This window comes from Chrysochloris asiatica, unplaced genomic scaffold (assembly GCF_000296735.1).
Source record: "Chrysochloris asiatica unplaced genomic scaffold, ChrAsi1.0 scaffold00119, whole genome shotgun sequence".
Taxonomy (NCBI): Eukaryota; Metazoa; Chordata; class Mammalia; order Afrosoricida; family Chrysochloridae; genus Chrysochloris; species Chrysochloris asiatica.
Genome location: NW_006408637.1, coordinates 5,309,491 through 5,328,720, shown reverse-complemented (window position 1 = coordinate 5,328,720; position 19,230 = coordinate 5,309,491). Strand labels below are relative to the sequence as shown.

Sequence of the window (19,230 nt, the reverse complement as noted above, 5' to 3'; positions counted from 1 at the left end):
AAACTTTCACTCAATGCAAAATAAAAACATTTAATTAAAAAAAAAAAAAAAAAGTAAGTACAGGACTTGAGAAATGTTTCCTTTCTTGTACATCATTTAATTTTTCTGAGAGTTTCCCATTGTTTTTCTTTTCTGTATACAGTATGTTTCACATTTCAATTGGTCATTAAGCATTCGATCTAGTTTCCCCTTTTCCACCAATTCTATCTTGCAAACCTATTTTCTGTTCCATCTGCCTGATCTTCATTCTAGGTTTATTCTGATGCTGTATTGAAGTATATTATCTAGTTGTTGTTGTTTGTACCCACGACAGTTCCAATTCATAATAACCCAGTATGGAGTTTTCGAGAATGACTGATGGGTTTGAACTGCCAACTGTGCAATCTGCAGTTCTGTGCTTAATCTAAAGCGCTACACCAGGACCTGTCCTATCTAGTAGTGGTGGTGGTGGTGTGCCGTTGAGTCAATCCCAACTCATGCTGACCCTGTGTAGGGTTTCTGAGGCTGTTAATCTTTGTGGGAGCAGAAAGCCTCATCTTTCTCCCACAAAGTGACTGGTAGATTTGAACTGCTGACCCTTTGGGTTACTGCTGACCTTATGACCCACGACACTACCAGGACTCCTTGTATTATCTAGTAGTTTCCTAAAATATTTATTTTGTTCTTGAATATTTGAATATATCCCTATTCTCAGATCTTTTTGTTTGAATGATAACTGGTGACAAATTTTTAGACAGAAATTATTTTCCTTCAGAATTGGAAGGTATTACTCCTTTGTAATCTTAGGGAAAAAAAACAAAACAAAACAAAAAAACTGTTCTAGGTCCCTTATTGTTTTTTTTTTTTTTATAGCTGGCGTTTTATAATTTCATAATACTGTACTTTAACATGGCTCTTTCTTCATTACACTGGCAGGAAGCTGGTTGGGCTCTTTTGACTTAAATATGTCTTTTGTTGTTGTTAACTGCTACTGAGTTGGTTCTGACTCATAGCAACTCTGCATTGAGTGGGTTTGAACCACTGACCTTGCAGTTAGCAGTCCAATGCTTACGCTAGGCCAAACCAAGATTCCTTCTGTCAGTTCTGAAAACATGTCTTCTTTTACATATTTGCTAATTTCCTTCCCTTTGTTTTCACTGTACCCTCTTTCTCTTTCACTGTTCTTAGGTTGATACTCTATGTCACTTAGCTTTTCTCAAAATTTTTACTACAGCTCTTTTTATACTTTCTGAGAAGATTTCATCAACTGTAAACGTTAAGCCCTCTAACAAATTTTAATTCCACTTTTTTTTTACCTTGTTTGAGTTTTACATTTTCAGTGCATCATGTTCTTGTTTTAAAGAAACAATAGATTCTCTGAGGTTACTAATAACCAGTCAGATTATTAATAGTTAACTGATCTAGTTTACTATAAGAGATTGCTCACGCTAGCAATCAGGAAATTTTTCTTTAGGGTATTCAATTTCTCCCCAGAATTCAAACCCACAACTCACTCTCTCATCCTGCTCCCAGTCTATTTCCTACAAATGGAATAAGCTCATAGTTGTCTGTATTCTAGACACACATAGGATTCATTTTTATAGATATATATGTATACATGTGAACACGGATTTTTAATGGTAAATATTTCAAATGTCTTGAGTTTCAACTGATGATCAAAAACAAAATAAAACTCAGCAAAAAGAGAAAATATAAAGGGAAGAATCTTTGTAATGTTATAACTATAACAATATGGATGTTTACGATCACAATTTTTATAGTTATGAAAAAATTATAACAACCTAATCAAATAAATAGACATGGATATACTTATATGTAAAGAGTTTTAACATTTATTACCACAACAACCAGGCTCATATATGTCAATCATCACACTTTGCTGTTGTTGTTAAGTGCCACTGAGTCGGTTCCGACTCACAGTCACCGTGCACAGAGTTTCCAAGGAGTGGCTGGTGAGTCTGAATCTCTCATCTTGTGGTCCAGTGCTTATCCTATAGTGCCACACCAGGACTCCATATGACTTTATTATATATATGTTGTTACATACTGTCAAGTCAGTTCTGACTCACAGTAACCCCGTAGAGGGCTTCCAAGGAGCGAGTGGTATGTTTGATTTGTCAACCTGGAGGCTGAAAATGACCTTGCAGTCCAGTGCATTATACACACACACACACACACTGTTGTTGTTAAGTGCCGTTGAGTAGGTTCCAACTCATAGTGATCATGTATAGGGTTTCCGAGGAACAACTGGTAGGGTTGAACTGCCGAACTTGAAGCTCAAAATGACCTTGCAGTCCAGTGCAGTATCCTGCAGCACCATACCAGGACTCTGTATGTATGTATGTATGTATGTATACATACACATGGCCCTCCTTGGGAACCCTATACAGGTTGCTATGAATTGGAACCAACTCAATGACCCTTAACAACAACACTAATACATACAATACACATTATATCGATGGTATATAGCATAGTACATAAACACAATTTCTGAAATAACCCTACAAGAATGAGAAGAAAGGAAAGAAGAGCAACAGTATTTATAAGTCAGAAAGCAAATGGATGAGTGGAACATATTCCGGGAAAACCAAAGCTGAAGCCAGAAGTAAGGGAAACTGAGAACTAACCCAGTTTACCACAGATACCTGAAAATAATCACTGTCTACACCAAGTACCTGTAAAGGTTTTAAAATGGGAGGGGATTTGGTGAATGAATTCCTTTAGAAAAGCAGTGAGATTTCTAGATCCTGACTCCCACTCTAGGTTGCTTGATGACTACTATCCTTCTAGAAGTTTACTCTCCGAAGAAGGTACAACAGAGAGTTTCTAGCTGAGAAATGGTCAGAACTATTAAAGGTGTTTGTAAAAGTGTGATGCTGAAAACAGGGGACCAATGCTAAGACTCCTTTTTCCTACATTGTTCCTGAACTGTTCCAATGTGTTACTGTTGAAGTTGATTCCCCACTCACAGCAAACCTGGTGAGACAGAGTAGGAGAACTACCTCGTACGGTTCCAAGGCTTACATCTGTAGGGAAGCAGGTTTCTCCTGTGGAGTGGGTTTGAACACAGCAATTAACCAATAAGCAACCAGGGGTCCTTCTTCAACTACCAAGACTTCCGTTTTTCCACCCTTTCCCTCAAAAGGGTCCTAGAATCATGGAAACCATTCCTTACCCACCCTCCTCCAGTCAGGAGACTGAAAAACTTATCTCTCTGGAAGCCAACGAGACAAAAAGATCTGACCCTGTGAACCTGCAGTACGACTCAGAGTGACTAGTTCCAACCACATGCTCAAGGTTACGTATCAGCAGTTTGCTGTCTCTTGCTCAGAATCATAAGATAAGGAAGAACCCCCTGCTCTCCCACCAAGAAAAAAAGGAGAGATCAAAACAATAAAATAGAAAAACAACAAATTAGAGTTAACAGACCATGACTCCCCACGCCGCGCCCCCCAAAAGCTTTTTAGAATGACAATATTCTTTGAAAGATATAATCAGTGTAACCCAGGAAAAATATTTCACCCATATTAAAAACATGCAGAAAAGAACTTTTGAAAGCTTTCAAATTAAACCAGTCAACAAGCATGAGTGCATTCAACAAAAGGATTATAAGATATTAAGAAAATATATAAAAACATTAGAAAGATGAATGGAAAATACCAAGAAAGAGATAAACTTATTACAATATATTTGATAATATAAAATATCTAAATGAAGGCACATCTAAATGTAAGAGAGCAATAAAAATAAAGGGGAGGAAATTAAAAAAAAAAAAAAAAATTCAAGAAGGGGACCTTTTAGCAAGATGACAGACTAGAAGTACCTGCTGTCTAGACAGTCTACTACAAAAACCGGAGAAACCAAATGAAATGGACATGAGTGATGTTCCTGGAACCCAAGCTTTAAAGGAAAAGGATGAAAAAGTAGACCAAATACTGAAGACACTACTGAACTAATACAGTGAACAAGATACACACAGAGCAGTGAACTGTCAAACTGTTAACGGGACCTGGCACAGCTCGGCCCTGCTGAATTATTGCAAACATCATTCCAGTTAGGACAAGAACCAGATCATGAACTCCACTGGCTTTGGACCGCACCAGTGCTGATCATACAGTACCACACTAGGAGTTCCCTGCATAGTCGCTAAACTTTTACTTTCCTCTCATACACATGATCCTAACAAGCCAGCAGTGAATATGCTTCATTAAAAAGAGAATGAAACAAGGAGGCGGTGATACACGGGATACAGAATTACATACATTACTGGAAAAAGACCTCTAGAAATGGGCTCTGTCTATGAAGACAGCTGTGCACCAGATGTAGAAGGAAATCAGTTTAACACTTGTTGCTGCTGTGTGCCATCAAATCTATTCTGACTCATAGCGACCCTGTACAGGGTTTCTAAGGAGTGGCAAGAGGGTTTCAACTGCCAACATTGTGGTTCCCAGTCCAGTGCTAATACTATGGTGCCACACCAGGACTCTAGTTTACACTAGTGCAGTGCTATTTGAAAGCAAGTCCTAATGAGTCAGAACCAACCAGAGGCACCTAACAACATGAAGGTTTTATCATCACAAAGATGCCTGCTGACACTCTTAAGTCTTTGAATTTTTCTGTATCCCTTGCTTTGACAATGTGCAGATGAAATTCTAACTATCCCTTCAATGTCTCATGTTCTGTCTCCCTCAAACTCTTTACCTGGACCAGCTGAGAATACCAAATACACAGATCAGCCTTCTGCCAAGGTCATCCACCATAAATAACTACGTCAGATATTATAACTGAGGTCAGTTCTTGTTGTATTTCGGAACTCATTTATGGCCTTGCTACACTGAAGTCCTTTTGTTGTTAGGTGCCATCCAGTCCATATAGATTCATAGTGACCCTATGTACAACAGAAGGAAACACTTGCCATTCCTGTGCCAATCTTACAATCTTTGCTATACTTCAGCTCATTTTTATTGCCACTGTGCCAATCCCTTTCCTTGTTGTTGTTGTTGTCAGGTGCCATCAAGTCGGAACCGACTCATAGTGACCCAATGCACAGCAGAACGAAACAATGTCTGATCCTGGGCCAAACTCACTACCGCAGCCACACTTGACGCCATCAATGATGCCACCTGGTCAATCCATCTCCTTAGGGGTCTTCCTCTTTTTCTCTGACCCTCCACCTTACCTGGCATGACATCCTTCTCCAGCGACTTTTTCCTCCGGACAATATGTCCAAAGTAGGAGAGATGAAGCTTAGCCATCCTGGCCTTCAAGGAACACTCTGGCTGCACTTCTTCCAAAACAGATCTATTGGTTCTTTTGGCAGTCCATGGCACTTTCAGTATTCTCCTCCAACACCACAACTCAAAGGCATCATCAATTCTTCTACGTTCTTCCTTATTCACTGTCCAGCTATTGCATCCATATGAGGCTATTAAAAATACCATGGCCTGGGTCAGGCGCACCTTAGTCCTCAAGCTGACATCTCTGCTCAATACTTTAAAAAGTTCCTGTGCAGCAGATTTGCCCAATGCAATGCGTCGTCTGATCTCTTGACTACTGCTTTCGCGAGTGTTGATAGTTGATCCAAGAAGAATGAAGTCCTTGACAACTTCAATCTTTTCTCCATTGATAAGAATGTTATTTATTGGTCCAGTGGTGAGGATTTTTGTTTTCTTGACATTGAGATGTAATCCATATTGAAGGCTGCGCTCTTTGATCTTCATAAGTAAATGTTTCAAGTCCTCTTCACTTTCAGCAAGCAAGGCTGGTATCATCTGCATATCACAGGTTGTTAATGAGTCTTCCGCCAATCCTGACGCCACGTTTTTCTTCATAGAACCCAGCTTCTCGTATTATTTGCTCAGCATACAGGTTGAATAAGTATGGCGAAAGAATACAACTCACTCAACTCTGCCAAGAAATTTGGAAGACAACTATCTGGCTGACTGAATGGAAGAGATCAATATTTATGCCCATTCCAAAGAGAGGTGACCAAACAGAATGCGGAAATCATTGGACAATCTCTTTGATATCTCAAGCAAGTAAAGTTTTGCTCAAGGTATTACAGAAACGGCTACAATCATACATTGACAGAGAACTTCCACAGAGGTTCAAGCTGGATTCAGAAGAGGCCGTGGAATGAGAGATATCATTGCTGATGTCTGATGGATCTTGGCTGAAAGCAGAGAATATCAGAAGGATGTTTACCTGTTCTTTATTGACTACACAAAGGCTTTCGATTGTGTGGATCATGACAAGCTATGGACAACATTGAGAAGTATGAGTATTCCAAAACACTTAATTGTACTTCTGAGAAATCTGTACCTAGACCAAGAAGCAGTTGTTCGAACAGAACATAGATAGGAACACTGAATGTTTTAAAATTGGGAAAGGTGTGAGACAGGGTTATAATCTTTTGCCATACTTATTCAACCTGTATGCTGAGCAAATAAATCCCTTTCCTTGGGAGTCCTCTTTTTCACTGGCCTTTACCAAGCATGGTGTCCTTTTCTCCTGGATCTAGTTCCTCCTGATAATATGTCTGAAATATGAGAGTTTAGCCATCCTGGTTTCTAAGGTGCATTCTGGCTGTTTCTTCTTTTGGTAGTCCATGATACTTTTAATATTATCCCCCCAACACCATAATTCACAGATTCTTCTGTGGTTTTCTTTATTCATTGTCCAGCTTTCACATATATATGAGATTATAGAAAATACCATGAATTGGGTCAGAGGAATCTTAGTCCTCAAACTGACATATTTGCCAAGAACACTTCACAGAGGTCTTGTGTAGCAGATTTGCTTAATGCAGTATGTCGTTTGATTAATTTTCTTTCTTTTTTTTTTTTAAGATGTGTATTGTGGATTGAATGAAAGATTACACCCCTTCAAGTACCATCAGTAACAGTATTTCTATCAAGTTTAGCTTTTAAAAAAACAAACAAAAGAGCACGCAGGCATATATAATAATTTACATCTCCAAAGAGCACATTCTGCAAGTCTGCTCCTGGCCACTAGCTCTCAGTCCCTCTCTTCCCACAAATCTAGAGTCCTTAGCTGCTCCCTCTCTCCATGTCCCCATCTCTGCCTCTATCTCTGATATCTCTGCTTCTCTGGATAAGGTCCCACATTCTGCTTGTGCGCTTATCCCTTGATGGTCCTAGGGTCCTCTGTTTCTGGACTGTAAGATCAACCACTCCCTTGTTTTTGTTACAGAACTTCTACCTTTACACTTGTGACTGTTACAATTAGTCATGATAACAATTATTCACTATTGAATCATACAAATCTTATCCCCATCTCTTTTCACCAGAACCATCTAGACAAGATGAAATCTATTCAGAGGGGACTCTTTATTTCCCCCCATACGCTTCAACTAAACTCCCTCTTGAAACCTTGTAAGCCAGACACTTCATGCCTTTATCGCCCCCTCATTTTAGGTAGCCAATGTCTAAGTTACCCGTCTCTATTTACACTGTGTACAGAGGGGATAGCATTGATACTTGATGTGAAGACTCTTTCTCTCTCTGTTGATATTTAGAGTAACTACCTCTCTGAGTATAGGTCAGGTTCATCAAATAGTAGCAATTTACCCTTGTTTCCTTTATTAAAAAAAAAAAAAAAATTTTGTGTGTAATATTCCTCTAGTCGAGTTCTGATTATCGAGCCATCATCGAAGCTAGGTCAAATGGGTACTGTCTGCAAGTTTGGGTGTTCTTGTGCATCTCCCCTCACTTCATATCAGCTGGATGCTTCACTCTCAGCTCTGGCCCTCTGTGGCTATGTCCCTGTCCGTTGGTTCAAGTGTCCTCAGGTCTCACCACACTTTAGACCAACCAGCCCTTCCTCTTCTCTCTCTCATCTCCAGATCAACGGGATTCAATGGACTGGGGTTGAACTCAGCCCATTTCTTCATTGCTGCCTTTCCCCCGCTTCCACTTACAATCACCAGCGACCAACGTGGTCGCCAGCAAGTTTACATGCTTGTTTCTGTGTTCCCTTTGAGTTTCAGTCTTAGAGGGGAGTTTGTCCTAAAGGAATTTGGTTGGTTGCCTGGAAGGCTTCCTGGCGAACAGCTTGCTTATTCTTGTAGTAGCCAGTCATGCTGACATTTTTGTTTTGGGTTTTTCCTCATGATCTTTCTTTGAAGATGTATCTTCTGTTGCTCTAGCTGTTCCAGGCTGGTCTGCTTGTCCTTTCTAGTGGGAATGTCCCACCTCATGAGGTTCTGCGTGGGACTCAGAATTCCACCCAAGGTCCTATACTCTGCAAAGGCTTTGCAAGAGGTCTAGGTCACTGGGCAAGTTCTAGAACCCCTTTTAAGTATTCCAATCAGTTATAAGCTGAAGACGGGCTTACAAGTTCTCTGTAATCATGTTTTCCAACATTTCTGTCTATCCCACTCAAGTGTCTACTTTACAATAGTAGGCAAGGAGAAATAATATTCATAAGACAGTCAAGCATTTTCGTATTATTTCCCATCTTCAAGCTATACCTAGATCCCTGTATCCCAGAGCCCTGTTGTTCCAAGGTTGAGCATGCATCACTATTTACCGCTGTCCCACTTAGGTCTTGCAAACCTGTCTCAATGTTCCCCTATCTATCTTGTTCTCTTGCCTCCTCCCCTTTCTTGTATTGCCCTCACCAAAACCGAAACTAAACCCCCACCACAATCCCATTCTTGTGGTCACCTTATATTCCATTCATTCTTTCCTCCATTTAAGACAGTCTATTTTATCCTGTAATCTATCTGACCTTCTCACCACCTGGATCTCTGTTCCTCTGTGTTTACCTTCTTTCACATTGTAATTGTTTTGATCATAGACTGACCTCCCAGATCCTCTGTTCTTATAATTTTATTCTGTTCTTGACTCTTCCATTTGTTGATTGAGTTCAGGGTGATGTGACCACGTACGTCATTCTATGATTGTTGTCTGTTCTTGCTTATTCTCAGTCCACAGAACTTCCTTTTTCACTGCAGGGTTGGCTATGGAAAAATCCATTAGCTTCTTTTATCCTGGGATGTTTTTGATTACACCATCGTATTTAATTGACAACTTTGCTGGGGAGGCAGATTTTTTTTTCCTTTCAGGGTATTATATATGTCTCCCCATTGCCTTCTTGGCTGCATGGTTTTTGTTGAGAGATCTGAGCTTAATCTGATTCGCTTGCCTTTGTATGTTACACTTCTCTCTTCCCTCGCTACTTTGAGGATTCTGTCCTTATCTTTGATTTTGGAGAGCTTGATTATGTCTTGGTGATTATCTTTTAGGGTCTATCCTTCCTGGAGTTTGTTGAGCTTCTTGAATGCTTATCTTTTCACTTTGTAGGATGTTAGGAAAATTATCTTCCAGAAGCTCTTCAACTATCTCCTCTGTGGACTTGTGTGTTTCTTCCTGTTCTGGAATGCCAATAATTCTTAAGTTATTACTCTTCATGTTGTCCAACGTGAATACTGGGCCTTCTTCAGATTTTTTTACCCTTTTTGGTGTTTGCTCTTTTAACTTAGTAGTGTTGAGAGATTTATCTTCTAGCTCAGTAGTTCTGGCTTCTATCTCTTCAATTCTACTCCTTTGCCCTTTCAGTGTATTGTCCATTTCTGATAGTCTTATCACTAATGGTTTGGACCTCTTTCTGTAGGGTTTGAATTGTTTCCAATTCCAATCTATCTTATTTGATTGTTCCTGTAACACTTTCCTGATTTCATCCTTATTTTTCTCAACTCCACTGTATAGTGTTTTGATACATTTTATAATCATTTTTCTGAATTCCTTCTCAGGCATTTCCAAAGCCTGCCTATATTCCAGTATGGAGTGAAGGTCTACTTCCAGCTCACTGGCCTCAGTCACTTTATCTCGTTTCTGGTCATCTGCTTCTGTTTTTTGGGCATATTCAGGAGTTATCTGTGGCCTTAATACTTAGGTGGGTGTGTATTTTGGTATTTTTTTATGCTTCCTGATTGCCTCCAGGTAGATGAGATCAGGAGATACGCTTCCCTTTTCACTTTTATCCCTGAGAAATTTCAAGATGTCACTGTTGGTCCTTGTAACATAACTCAGTGTTTAATTTTCAGCCTTTTTCCTTTTTAGTCTGCCTGTCCCGCTCCACAATTCCTGTTCAGGTCTTTTTCCTAATGATAAACAGTTCAGAGTTAGCTGTGGCTGTTTGGTTTTAAGTGGAAACTGTCACTTTAAATTTCAAGGAGATCTGTGCGGATGTGTAGTAGAACCCTCCTGGGGTGGGGATGTGGTGTCCACTGGCTCAGACACCAAAATGGAGGTACGCAGACAGTGAGAGACCAATGTACAGATACCAAAAAAAAAAAAAAAAGAATGTCCACACCTTTATCTCGTGGTTCTGCCAAGCGACCGTGGCTGCTCTGATCCTTCCCCCGTTTGGTCTCACCCAATATGGCGGCTCTGGGAGCAGCCAAGTGTCTTGAATTAGAAAGCAATGGAGTTCTTGCTTCTGCTACAAATTTCCCTAGCTGTCAGCCTTCCAACCTTCTAAATATACCTTTATATGTGGGTTAGAGTTCTGGCACCATCCCCTGAGCCTGCTTGGTCCGGTATTCTGTGTTGTTGCTGACGGAGCTCCTTACTGCACTTCCACCAGATTTGCCATCTTGTTTATTCCCTTGTCGTTTGATTTCTTGACTTTTGCTTCCATGATCACTGATGGTCAATCTGAGGCAAAATTAAGTTTTTGACAACTTCAATCTTTTCTCCATTTGTATGTCCAGTTTATAGGTCCAGTGGTCAAGACTTTTGTTTTCTTTACATTGAGGTGTAACACATACTGAAGGCTGTGCTTTATGATCTTCATCAGTACTTAAAGTCTTCACTTTCAGCAAGCAAGGATGTGTCATCTGTTAATCTAAGCACATTGTTAATGAATCTTCCTACAATCCTGATGCCACGTTCATCTTCATATAATATAGCTTCTTGAATTACTGGCTTAGCATATAGACTGAACAAGTATGGTGAAATAATATAACACTAGTACACACCTTTCCTCATTTTGAACCAGTCAGTGTTCCATTGTTCTATGGACAGGTTCCTCATGAGGACAGCTTGTCATAATCCACACTATCACATGCCTTTTCTTTGTCAATAAAGTACAGGTAAACATCTTTCTGGTATTCACTTTTAACCAAAACCCATCTGACATCAGCAATGATAAACCTCATTCCACATCCTCTTCTGAATCTGGCATGAAGCTCTGGCAGCTCCCTGTCAATGTACTGCTGTAGCCAGTTTTTAAATTATTTTCAGCAAAATTTTACTTGCATGCAATATTAATGATATTGTCCGATGATTTCTACATTCCATTGGGTCACCTCTCTTTGGAATGGGCACAAATATGGATCTCTTCCAATCAGATGACCAAGTACCAGTCTTCCAAATTTCTTGGCATAGATGAGTGAATACCTTCAGTGTCGCATCACTTGTTTGTTGGAAGATTTCAATTTGTATTCTATCAATTCCCAGCGCTTTGTTCTTTGCCAATGTGTCAGTACACCTTGGACTTCTTATTTCAGTATCATTGGCTCTTGATCATATGCTACCTCTTGAAATGGTTCAACAGCGACCATTTATTTTTGGTACTTCTGATGCCTTTTGCAGTATTTAATATTTTGTCCATAGAATCTTTCAAAATTACAAGTTGAGGCTTGAATTTTTGCTTCAGATTCCTCCACTTGAGAAATGCTGAGTGTGTTCTTCCCTCTTGGTTTTCTAACTCCAAATCTTTGCATACTTCATTATAATAGCAAATTCCCTAGAGGGGCTTTAATAAACACTCAGAGAAGAAAGATGAAGCTGAAACCTGAATATGACCATCACACTCTATTTAGGTAACATTCTTAGGGATCCTTCACGTAAGTCAAATAGTACCTTTTCTTACATACTAAGTTAACGCTTGCAACACAGTTTTTAAAAAATAACTAAACACTATAATACTTGATACTGTTGAGATTTCAAAAAGTGTATGAAAAAATTCTGTTAACGTTTAGTTCATTTTTCAATGAACTTTTTGAAGCCCATCTGTGTAATACAGATATTATGGTTTTACATTACAATAGAAAGGATTCTGTTCAGAAAAATATATGGTACCAGTGTTGCACAGTAAATATTAAATGTTAGCTAATAATGAATGTTGCCCTTGTATCTATAAAAAACAATGAGATTTCTACGCCTCAATCAATGGTCCATAATATTTCAATTAATAGTAAAGCAACAAAATGCTTGTTCAATTGAAGAAAAAAAAAAAAGAACTTTTATAATCTAACTGAATTACCATTATAGAATTTCACTTATAAAGTCTAAAATCAAATAATTGCATGCAGCAGGATGCTTATTATAGTTACCTTGAAGTCCGTTAAGGATAGAGGTAATTTCTATGGATTTAATATGAGCTGTATCAGAGTTTTTGGCATCAGTAAGATCCAATTTGGATACCATTTCAGGAGATGAATTTGTCTGAAATGGTGGTTTTGTCAAGCGGCGAAGTTTACAGTTTTTGGGAGAATATTTTTCATCTTTGTCTTTTTCTAATTTATTCTAGGTTAAGAAAAAAAGAGTGTCACATTAGTCATAGCGTATCAACAGGCATTTATTAGTAACAATGTCAATAAGCATTTTTAACCCTAAGTTATAAAATGTATGATTAAATATTTAACATAAAAAGGGAAAAATGAAAGCCTCCACCAAAACAGTGAAAGAATTTTTTCTTTTTAAAAAAGTTATTTTGCAAAATATCACATGATGAAAAAAAGTTTCTGTATATAATAGCATATTTAATATTAAGCATTAAATTATCAATCAAGACAGGCTTATATTAAGATTAGCAGTCCTACAAACTGCTAATAATTGGGTTTACAAAGTCTTCAAAATTAAATTATATGGTTAAATTAAGTATTTTTTAAAAAGAGAAAGTTCTAAAATTTGTAATACTCTTATTTTATCATAAGTGTGGGTTGGGAAAAACAAAATTCTAAGTATGTTCACTCAGCTGGCAGCTGAGAGAAGTTCTTAATAAATTACATGTTGTAAAGTCAAGTTAGGGGCAACCATCACAGATAAATGTCTCGGTGGGGGGGGAGAAGAAGGGAAATTTCAAATTCTCTGCTTATTAGTGGATGACCAGAGGCTAGCTAATATTTCTTGGAAACTATTTATAGATTTTACTTTAAAATCATTTAAAGAAAAATATCTCAGAAGGCTCTCAGATGCATATGTAATAAGAAAGAACCCTAAAATTCTGTTACACAGTCAGGCAAGAGAATGTGAGCAACACTTCTCCTCAGGATGATGCATAATCAGCACGGTTCTGAGGCACAGGACACAACTTCAATAGACATGGACTTCGTAGAGTTCTAGTTCACAAAGTGTGGCCCCCAGAGTCTAGCAACATCAACTTCTTCTAGTAACTTGTTAGATATGAAAATTCCTGGAGCCAGCCTCAAACCACTGAATCACAAACTCTGGAGATGGGGTACAGCAATCTGAGTTACAACAAGGCCTGCAGTTAATGCTGACACATGTTGAAATTGACACGCACCGCCTTAAGGCACATAGGCTTAATTGTTTCACCAACAATGTTGCTGTTGTTGTTGGGTGCCTACAAGTTGGTTCCAACTCCTTTCGACCCTCTGCACAACAGCACAAAACACTGCCTGATTCTGCACCACCCTCACAATTGTTCAGTTTGAGCCCATTGTTGCTGCCACGGTGTCAACCCATCTTGTTGGGGGTACTGCTTATTCTCACTACCAAGCATGATGTCCTGTCCAGGCACTGGGCCTTCCTAACAACATATCCAAAGTACAAGAGACTAAGTCTCACCATTCTCGCTTCTATATGGAGTGGTGGTGGTTGTGTAGTACCCAGTCAGTTCTGATTCATAGTGACCCTGTTAGGGGGTTTGAGGCTGTAATTCTTAAGGGGTACAGAAAGCCTCATCTTTCTCCTGTGGAGTGACTGGTAGATTCAAACTGCTGTAAGCAGCCCAGCTCATAATCTACTTCACCACCAGGGCTCCTTTCTATACAGCACTGTTGTGATTAGGTGCTGTCAAGTTGGTTCCGACTTACACTGATCCTATATAGAATTTCTGAGGAGCAGCTGGTGGCTTTGAACCACTGACTTTGCAGCTAACCATACAGTGCTTATTCTACAATGCCACACCAGGACTCCTTCTATATAGTGTACTGCCTACCAATTCTTTGTACTGTACAATTTTTGTTATATCCTTTCACCACGTCATGACTTATATAATCTACCATGCATACTGAAGGCAGAGACAGTCAATCCCAGTCCAAATACGGCTCCAATGCATGTTACAGGAAAACCTCTAAAACAGTGGTTCTCAGGTAAATTGAGTTTGAGGGAAGGATGTACAATTATCAGAAAATTACCTAGAAAGCTTTTTCAAAATGTTTATGTGTCTTCCCTGATGACAAAGCACTTTAATATGCCTGGGGGAAGGCCAGGAACTAAATAGAGAATAAGTAATGACACAAACTCCTTAAATGTTACCTTAAATTCTATCCCCCAACCCTGTTTTCATCCTGTAGCTCAGAAGTACTGCTCTAAAACTGGCTTTCGATAAAAATAGGCTATTTTAGTTCTACAAAAATGCTCTTTCAAGAACTAAAAAAAAATATATGGATCCAGTTTTACAGTGAGATAAGAAAATCGATACTGAGAAAAAGTTCCTACTACTTTGGGTCACTAGGGTGTGGTGCTGTAGGATAAGCACTAGATTGCAAACCACAAGGTTAGCGGTTCAAACCCACCAGCAGCTCTTTGAAAAACCAATACAGGGTCGCAATGAGTTGGGATTGACTGGACAACATTTAACAACAAAACAACAGAGTTGCATTACTAACAGTAAAGTAAATAGCTCTTTACTTTGAATCTCAGAAGAACTATTAAGTACCTCAACTATATATACTCTTCAAACTATTAAAAACCAGAGAAGATAAAATGTATTTTAAAACCTAGTTAAGAAGAACAGAGAAAAGAGGAAGACCCCGAGCGAGATGGATTGGCCACATGGCAGCATCGATGGACTCAAGTGTGGCAACAGTAGTGAGGTTGGACCAGGATTGGGTAGTGTTGCATTCTGCTGTGTATAAGGTCGCTATGGGTTGGTACTGACTCGATGGCACCTAACAACAACAACAACAACATGGAGAAAAACAAGATGGCGGAGCGGGTAGAAATGCAGTGAAGAGTTCCGTAAGTAACAACACAGAATACTGGACCAAGAAGGCTCAGGAGATGGTACCAGAACTCTGAACCAATATAAAGGAATATTTAGAAGGTTGGAAAGCTTACAGCTAGGAGAATTTGTAGTAGAAGCAAGAAATCCATTGCTTTCTAATTCAAGACGCTCAGCTGTTCCCGGAGCCGCCATCTTGGGCGAGACCAAACGGGGGAAGGAACAGAGCAGCCACGGACGCCTGAGAGAACAGCGGAGATAAAGGTGTGGACATTCTGTTTTTTTGGTAACTGTTCATTGGTCTCTCATTGTCTGCGCACCTCATTCTGGTGACTAGAGGGGGTGCCTGAGCAAGTGGAAACTCCACCCCCAACCCCAGAAGGTTCTACTACGCATGCACACAGCTCGCCTCAAAATTTAAAGTGACAGTTTCCACTTAAAACCAAATGGCCACATCCGTCCCTAAACTGTTTATCACTAGGAAAAAGGCCTGGATGGGGATTGTGCAGCGGGACAGACAGACTAAAAAGGAAATAGGCAAAAAATTAAATTCTCAGTTACGTCACAACGACCAACAGTGGCATCTAGAAATTTCTCAGGAAAAAGAGCGAAGAGGGAAGGCCATCTCTTGATCACATCTACCTGGAGGCAATTAGAAAACATAAAAAACACCAAACTACACACCCATTGAAGTATTAAGGCCACAGACAACCCATGAAGATGCCCAAAAAACAGAAGCGGATGACCACATCTGCACATGTCCAGAAACGAGACAAAGTGACTGAGGCAAATAAGCTGGCAGTAGACCTACACTCCATACTGGAAGATGGGCAGGCTTTGGAAATGCCTGAGAAGGAATTCAGAAAAATGATTATAAAAAGTATCAAAACACTATACAATAGAGTTGAGAAAAATAAGGAAGAAGTCAGGAAAGCACTACAGGAACAATCAAACAAACTAGATACAGCATTGGAAACAATTCAAACCCTACAGAAAGAGGTCCAAACCATTAATGATAGAATATCAGAAATGAACAATACACTGAAAGGGCAAAGGAGTAGAACTGAAGAGACTGAAGCCAGAACTAGTGAGCTAGAAGATAAATCTCTCAACACTACTAAGATAAAACAGCAAGAACAAAAAGGATAAAAATAATACCTAAAGAAGGCCTAAGATTCACATTGGACAACATAAAGTTCTGTGGACTGAGAACCAACAAAAACAAACAACAACTAGAGAATGACATACGTGTCAGCATCATCCTGAACTCAACTGAAAAATGGAAGAGTCAAGAACAGAATAAAATGATAAGAACAGTGGATCTGGGAGGTCAGTCTATGATCAAAACAATTACATGTGAAAGAAGGTAAACACAGAGGAACAGAGATCCAGGTGGTGAGACGGTCAGGTAGATTACAGGATAAAATAGACTGTCTTAAATGGAGGAAAGAATTAATTTAATATAAGGTAACCACAACAATGGGGTTGAGGTGGGGGTTTAGTTTGGGTGTTGGGGAGGGCAACACAAGAAGGGATAGGAGGCAGAAGAACAAGATAGATAGGGGAACACTGAGACAGGTTTGCATGGCCTAGTGGGACACTGGTAAATAGTGATGAATGCTCAAGTTTGGAACAACAGGACTCTGGGATACAGGGATCTAGGTATAGCTTGAAGAGTGGAATTAATACTAAAATGCTTGACTGTCTTATGAATATTGGTTTTACTTGCCTACTATTATAAAATAGACACAGATGGGATAGAAAGGAATGTTGGGAAACAGGTTTAGAAAAAACTCGTAAGCCCGTCTTCAGCCTGTAACTGATTGGAATACCTAAAAGGGGTTCTAGAACTTGCCCAGTGAAATAGGCCTCTTGTAAAACCTTTACAGAGTATAGGACTTTAGGTGGAATCCTGAGTCCCATCCAGAACCTTATGAGGTGGGACATTCCCACTAGAAAGGACAAGCAGACCAGCCTGGAACAACTACAGTGACAGAAGATACATCATGAGGAAAAACCCAAAACAAAAATGTCAGCATGACTGGCTACTACAAGAATAAGCAAGTTGTTCATCACGAAGACATCAAGGCTAGCAATCAAATTCCTTCAGGACAAACTCCCCTCTAAGACTGAAACTAAAAGGGAACATACAAACAAGAATGTAAGCTTGCTAGCGACCACATTGGTCTACTGGTGATTGGAAGAGGAGAAAGGCAACAGTGAAGAAATGGGCTGAGTTCAACCACAGTCCATTGACTGTTGTTGACCTGGAGATGAGAGAGAGAAGAGGAAGGGTTGGCTGGTCCAAAGTGTGGTCAGATCTGAGGACACTTGAGCCCACGGACAAGGACATAGCATCAGAGGGCTAGAGCTGAGAGTGAAGCATCCAGGTGATATGAAGTGAGGGGAGATGTACAAGAACACCCAAACTTGCAAACAGTATCCATTTATCCTAGCCTCAATGGCTCAATAATCAGAACTCGACTAGAGAAAGATTACACACACACACAAATTTTTTTTTTGATAAAGGAAACAAGGGTAAATTGCTACAATTTGATAAACTTGACCTATACTTAGAGAGGCAGTTACTCTAAATACTAACAGAGAGGGAAGGAGTCTTCACAACAAGTATCAATGCTATCCCCTCTGTACGCAGGGTAGATAGGGACAGGCAATTTAGACATTGGCTACCTAAAATGAGGGGGTGAAAAAGGCACGAAGTGACTGGCTTACAAGTTTTCAAGAGGGAGTTTATGTTAAGAGTATGGGGGGAAAGAAAGCGTCCCCACTGAATAGTTTTCATCTTGTCTAGATGGGTCTGGTGAAAAGAGATGGAGTAAGATTCGTATGATTCAATAGTGAGTAATTGTTATCATGACTAATTGCAACTGTCACAATCGTAAAGGTAGTCATTTTCTAACAAAAACAGATGAGTGGTTAATCTTACAGTCCAGAAACAGAGGATCTTAGGACCATCAAGGGAGAAGAGCACAAGCAGAATGCGGGACCTTATCCAGACAAGCAGCAACACCAGAGATGGAGGCAGAGAGCTGCTGAGGACATGGAGAGAGGGAGCTGCTGAGGAATCTAGATTCATGGGAAGAGTGGGACTAAGAACTGGTGGCCAGGAGGCAGACTTGCCTGAGTGTTTTTGTTTTAAAGCTAAAGTGGATAGAGAGAAATACTATTAACTTATGGTACATGAAGGGGATTATAATCATTGTAATGAAACAAGGTGTATGATTTGTTGACTGTAAAACTGATGATCTGCCCTGTAAGCTTTCACTCAAGCCACAATAAAAACCTTAAAAACAACAACAACAACAACAACAAAAACCTAGTTAAAAAGAGTTCATCTTTGAACAGATTCTGGCATAGTGCTGTAGGATAAGCACTGGCCTGTTAAACACAAAGATGGAAGTTGAAATCCACCTGTATAGGGTCGCCATGAACCAGAACCAACTCGACGGCACTTCACAACAAGAAGTCTTAGAACACAGAGTCTTCTTAACATATATAAAATTAACATTAATTTTCCACATGAACCCATTAATCCAGTAGGGAGTGTAGGTAGTAGATGATCTGAACATAAGACTTACAGTCAGAAAAAAAAAATGGAAAACAAGAGTTGTCAAATAGACTCTCATCTGCCTTCAGACCTTTCCTACCTCTGAATAGAGACATTTTAGTAGCCCTTGTCTCCTGACCACATATAGAGCCTAGGCAGGAAGTAGTCCTTGTCTCTTGACCATACTGTTTTATAGAGCCTAGGGAGGAGGAGATGAACTGGGTGAATGAAGTCTAACTGAGTGACCTTGTACTTAATACTGTTTTCAACATGACCTACCACAACATGACAGTACTAATTGCACCAAAACTGGTGTTAAAGTGAGTGCCATGAAGCCATGGTTGGAATGGGGAAAAGGGGGGAATAATGTTAAGATGCTTGGCTGTCTTTTGAATCTTGGTTTTCCTTGCATTATATTATAAAAAAGACACTGGAGG

The 19,230-nt window shown here is 39.5% G+C and overlaps 1 protein-coding gene across 1 annotated transcript in view; it reads right to left on the bottom strand.

The window, feature by feature from the left end:
* ARID4B (AT rich interactive domain 4B (RBP1-like)) overlaps positions 1–19,230 on the bottom strand; it is a 180,619-nt gene that overhangs the window by 28,564 nt on the left and 132,825 nt on the right. Inside the window, exon 18 of the mRNA XM_006868585.1 lies at positions 12,368–12,560. Coding sequence (XP_006868647.1) covers positions 12,368–12,560 — 193 coding nt within the window. The remainder of the gene's footprint in view (positions 1–12,367; positions 12,561–19,230) is intronic.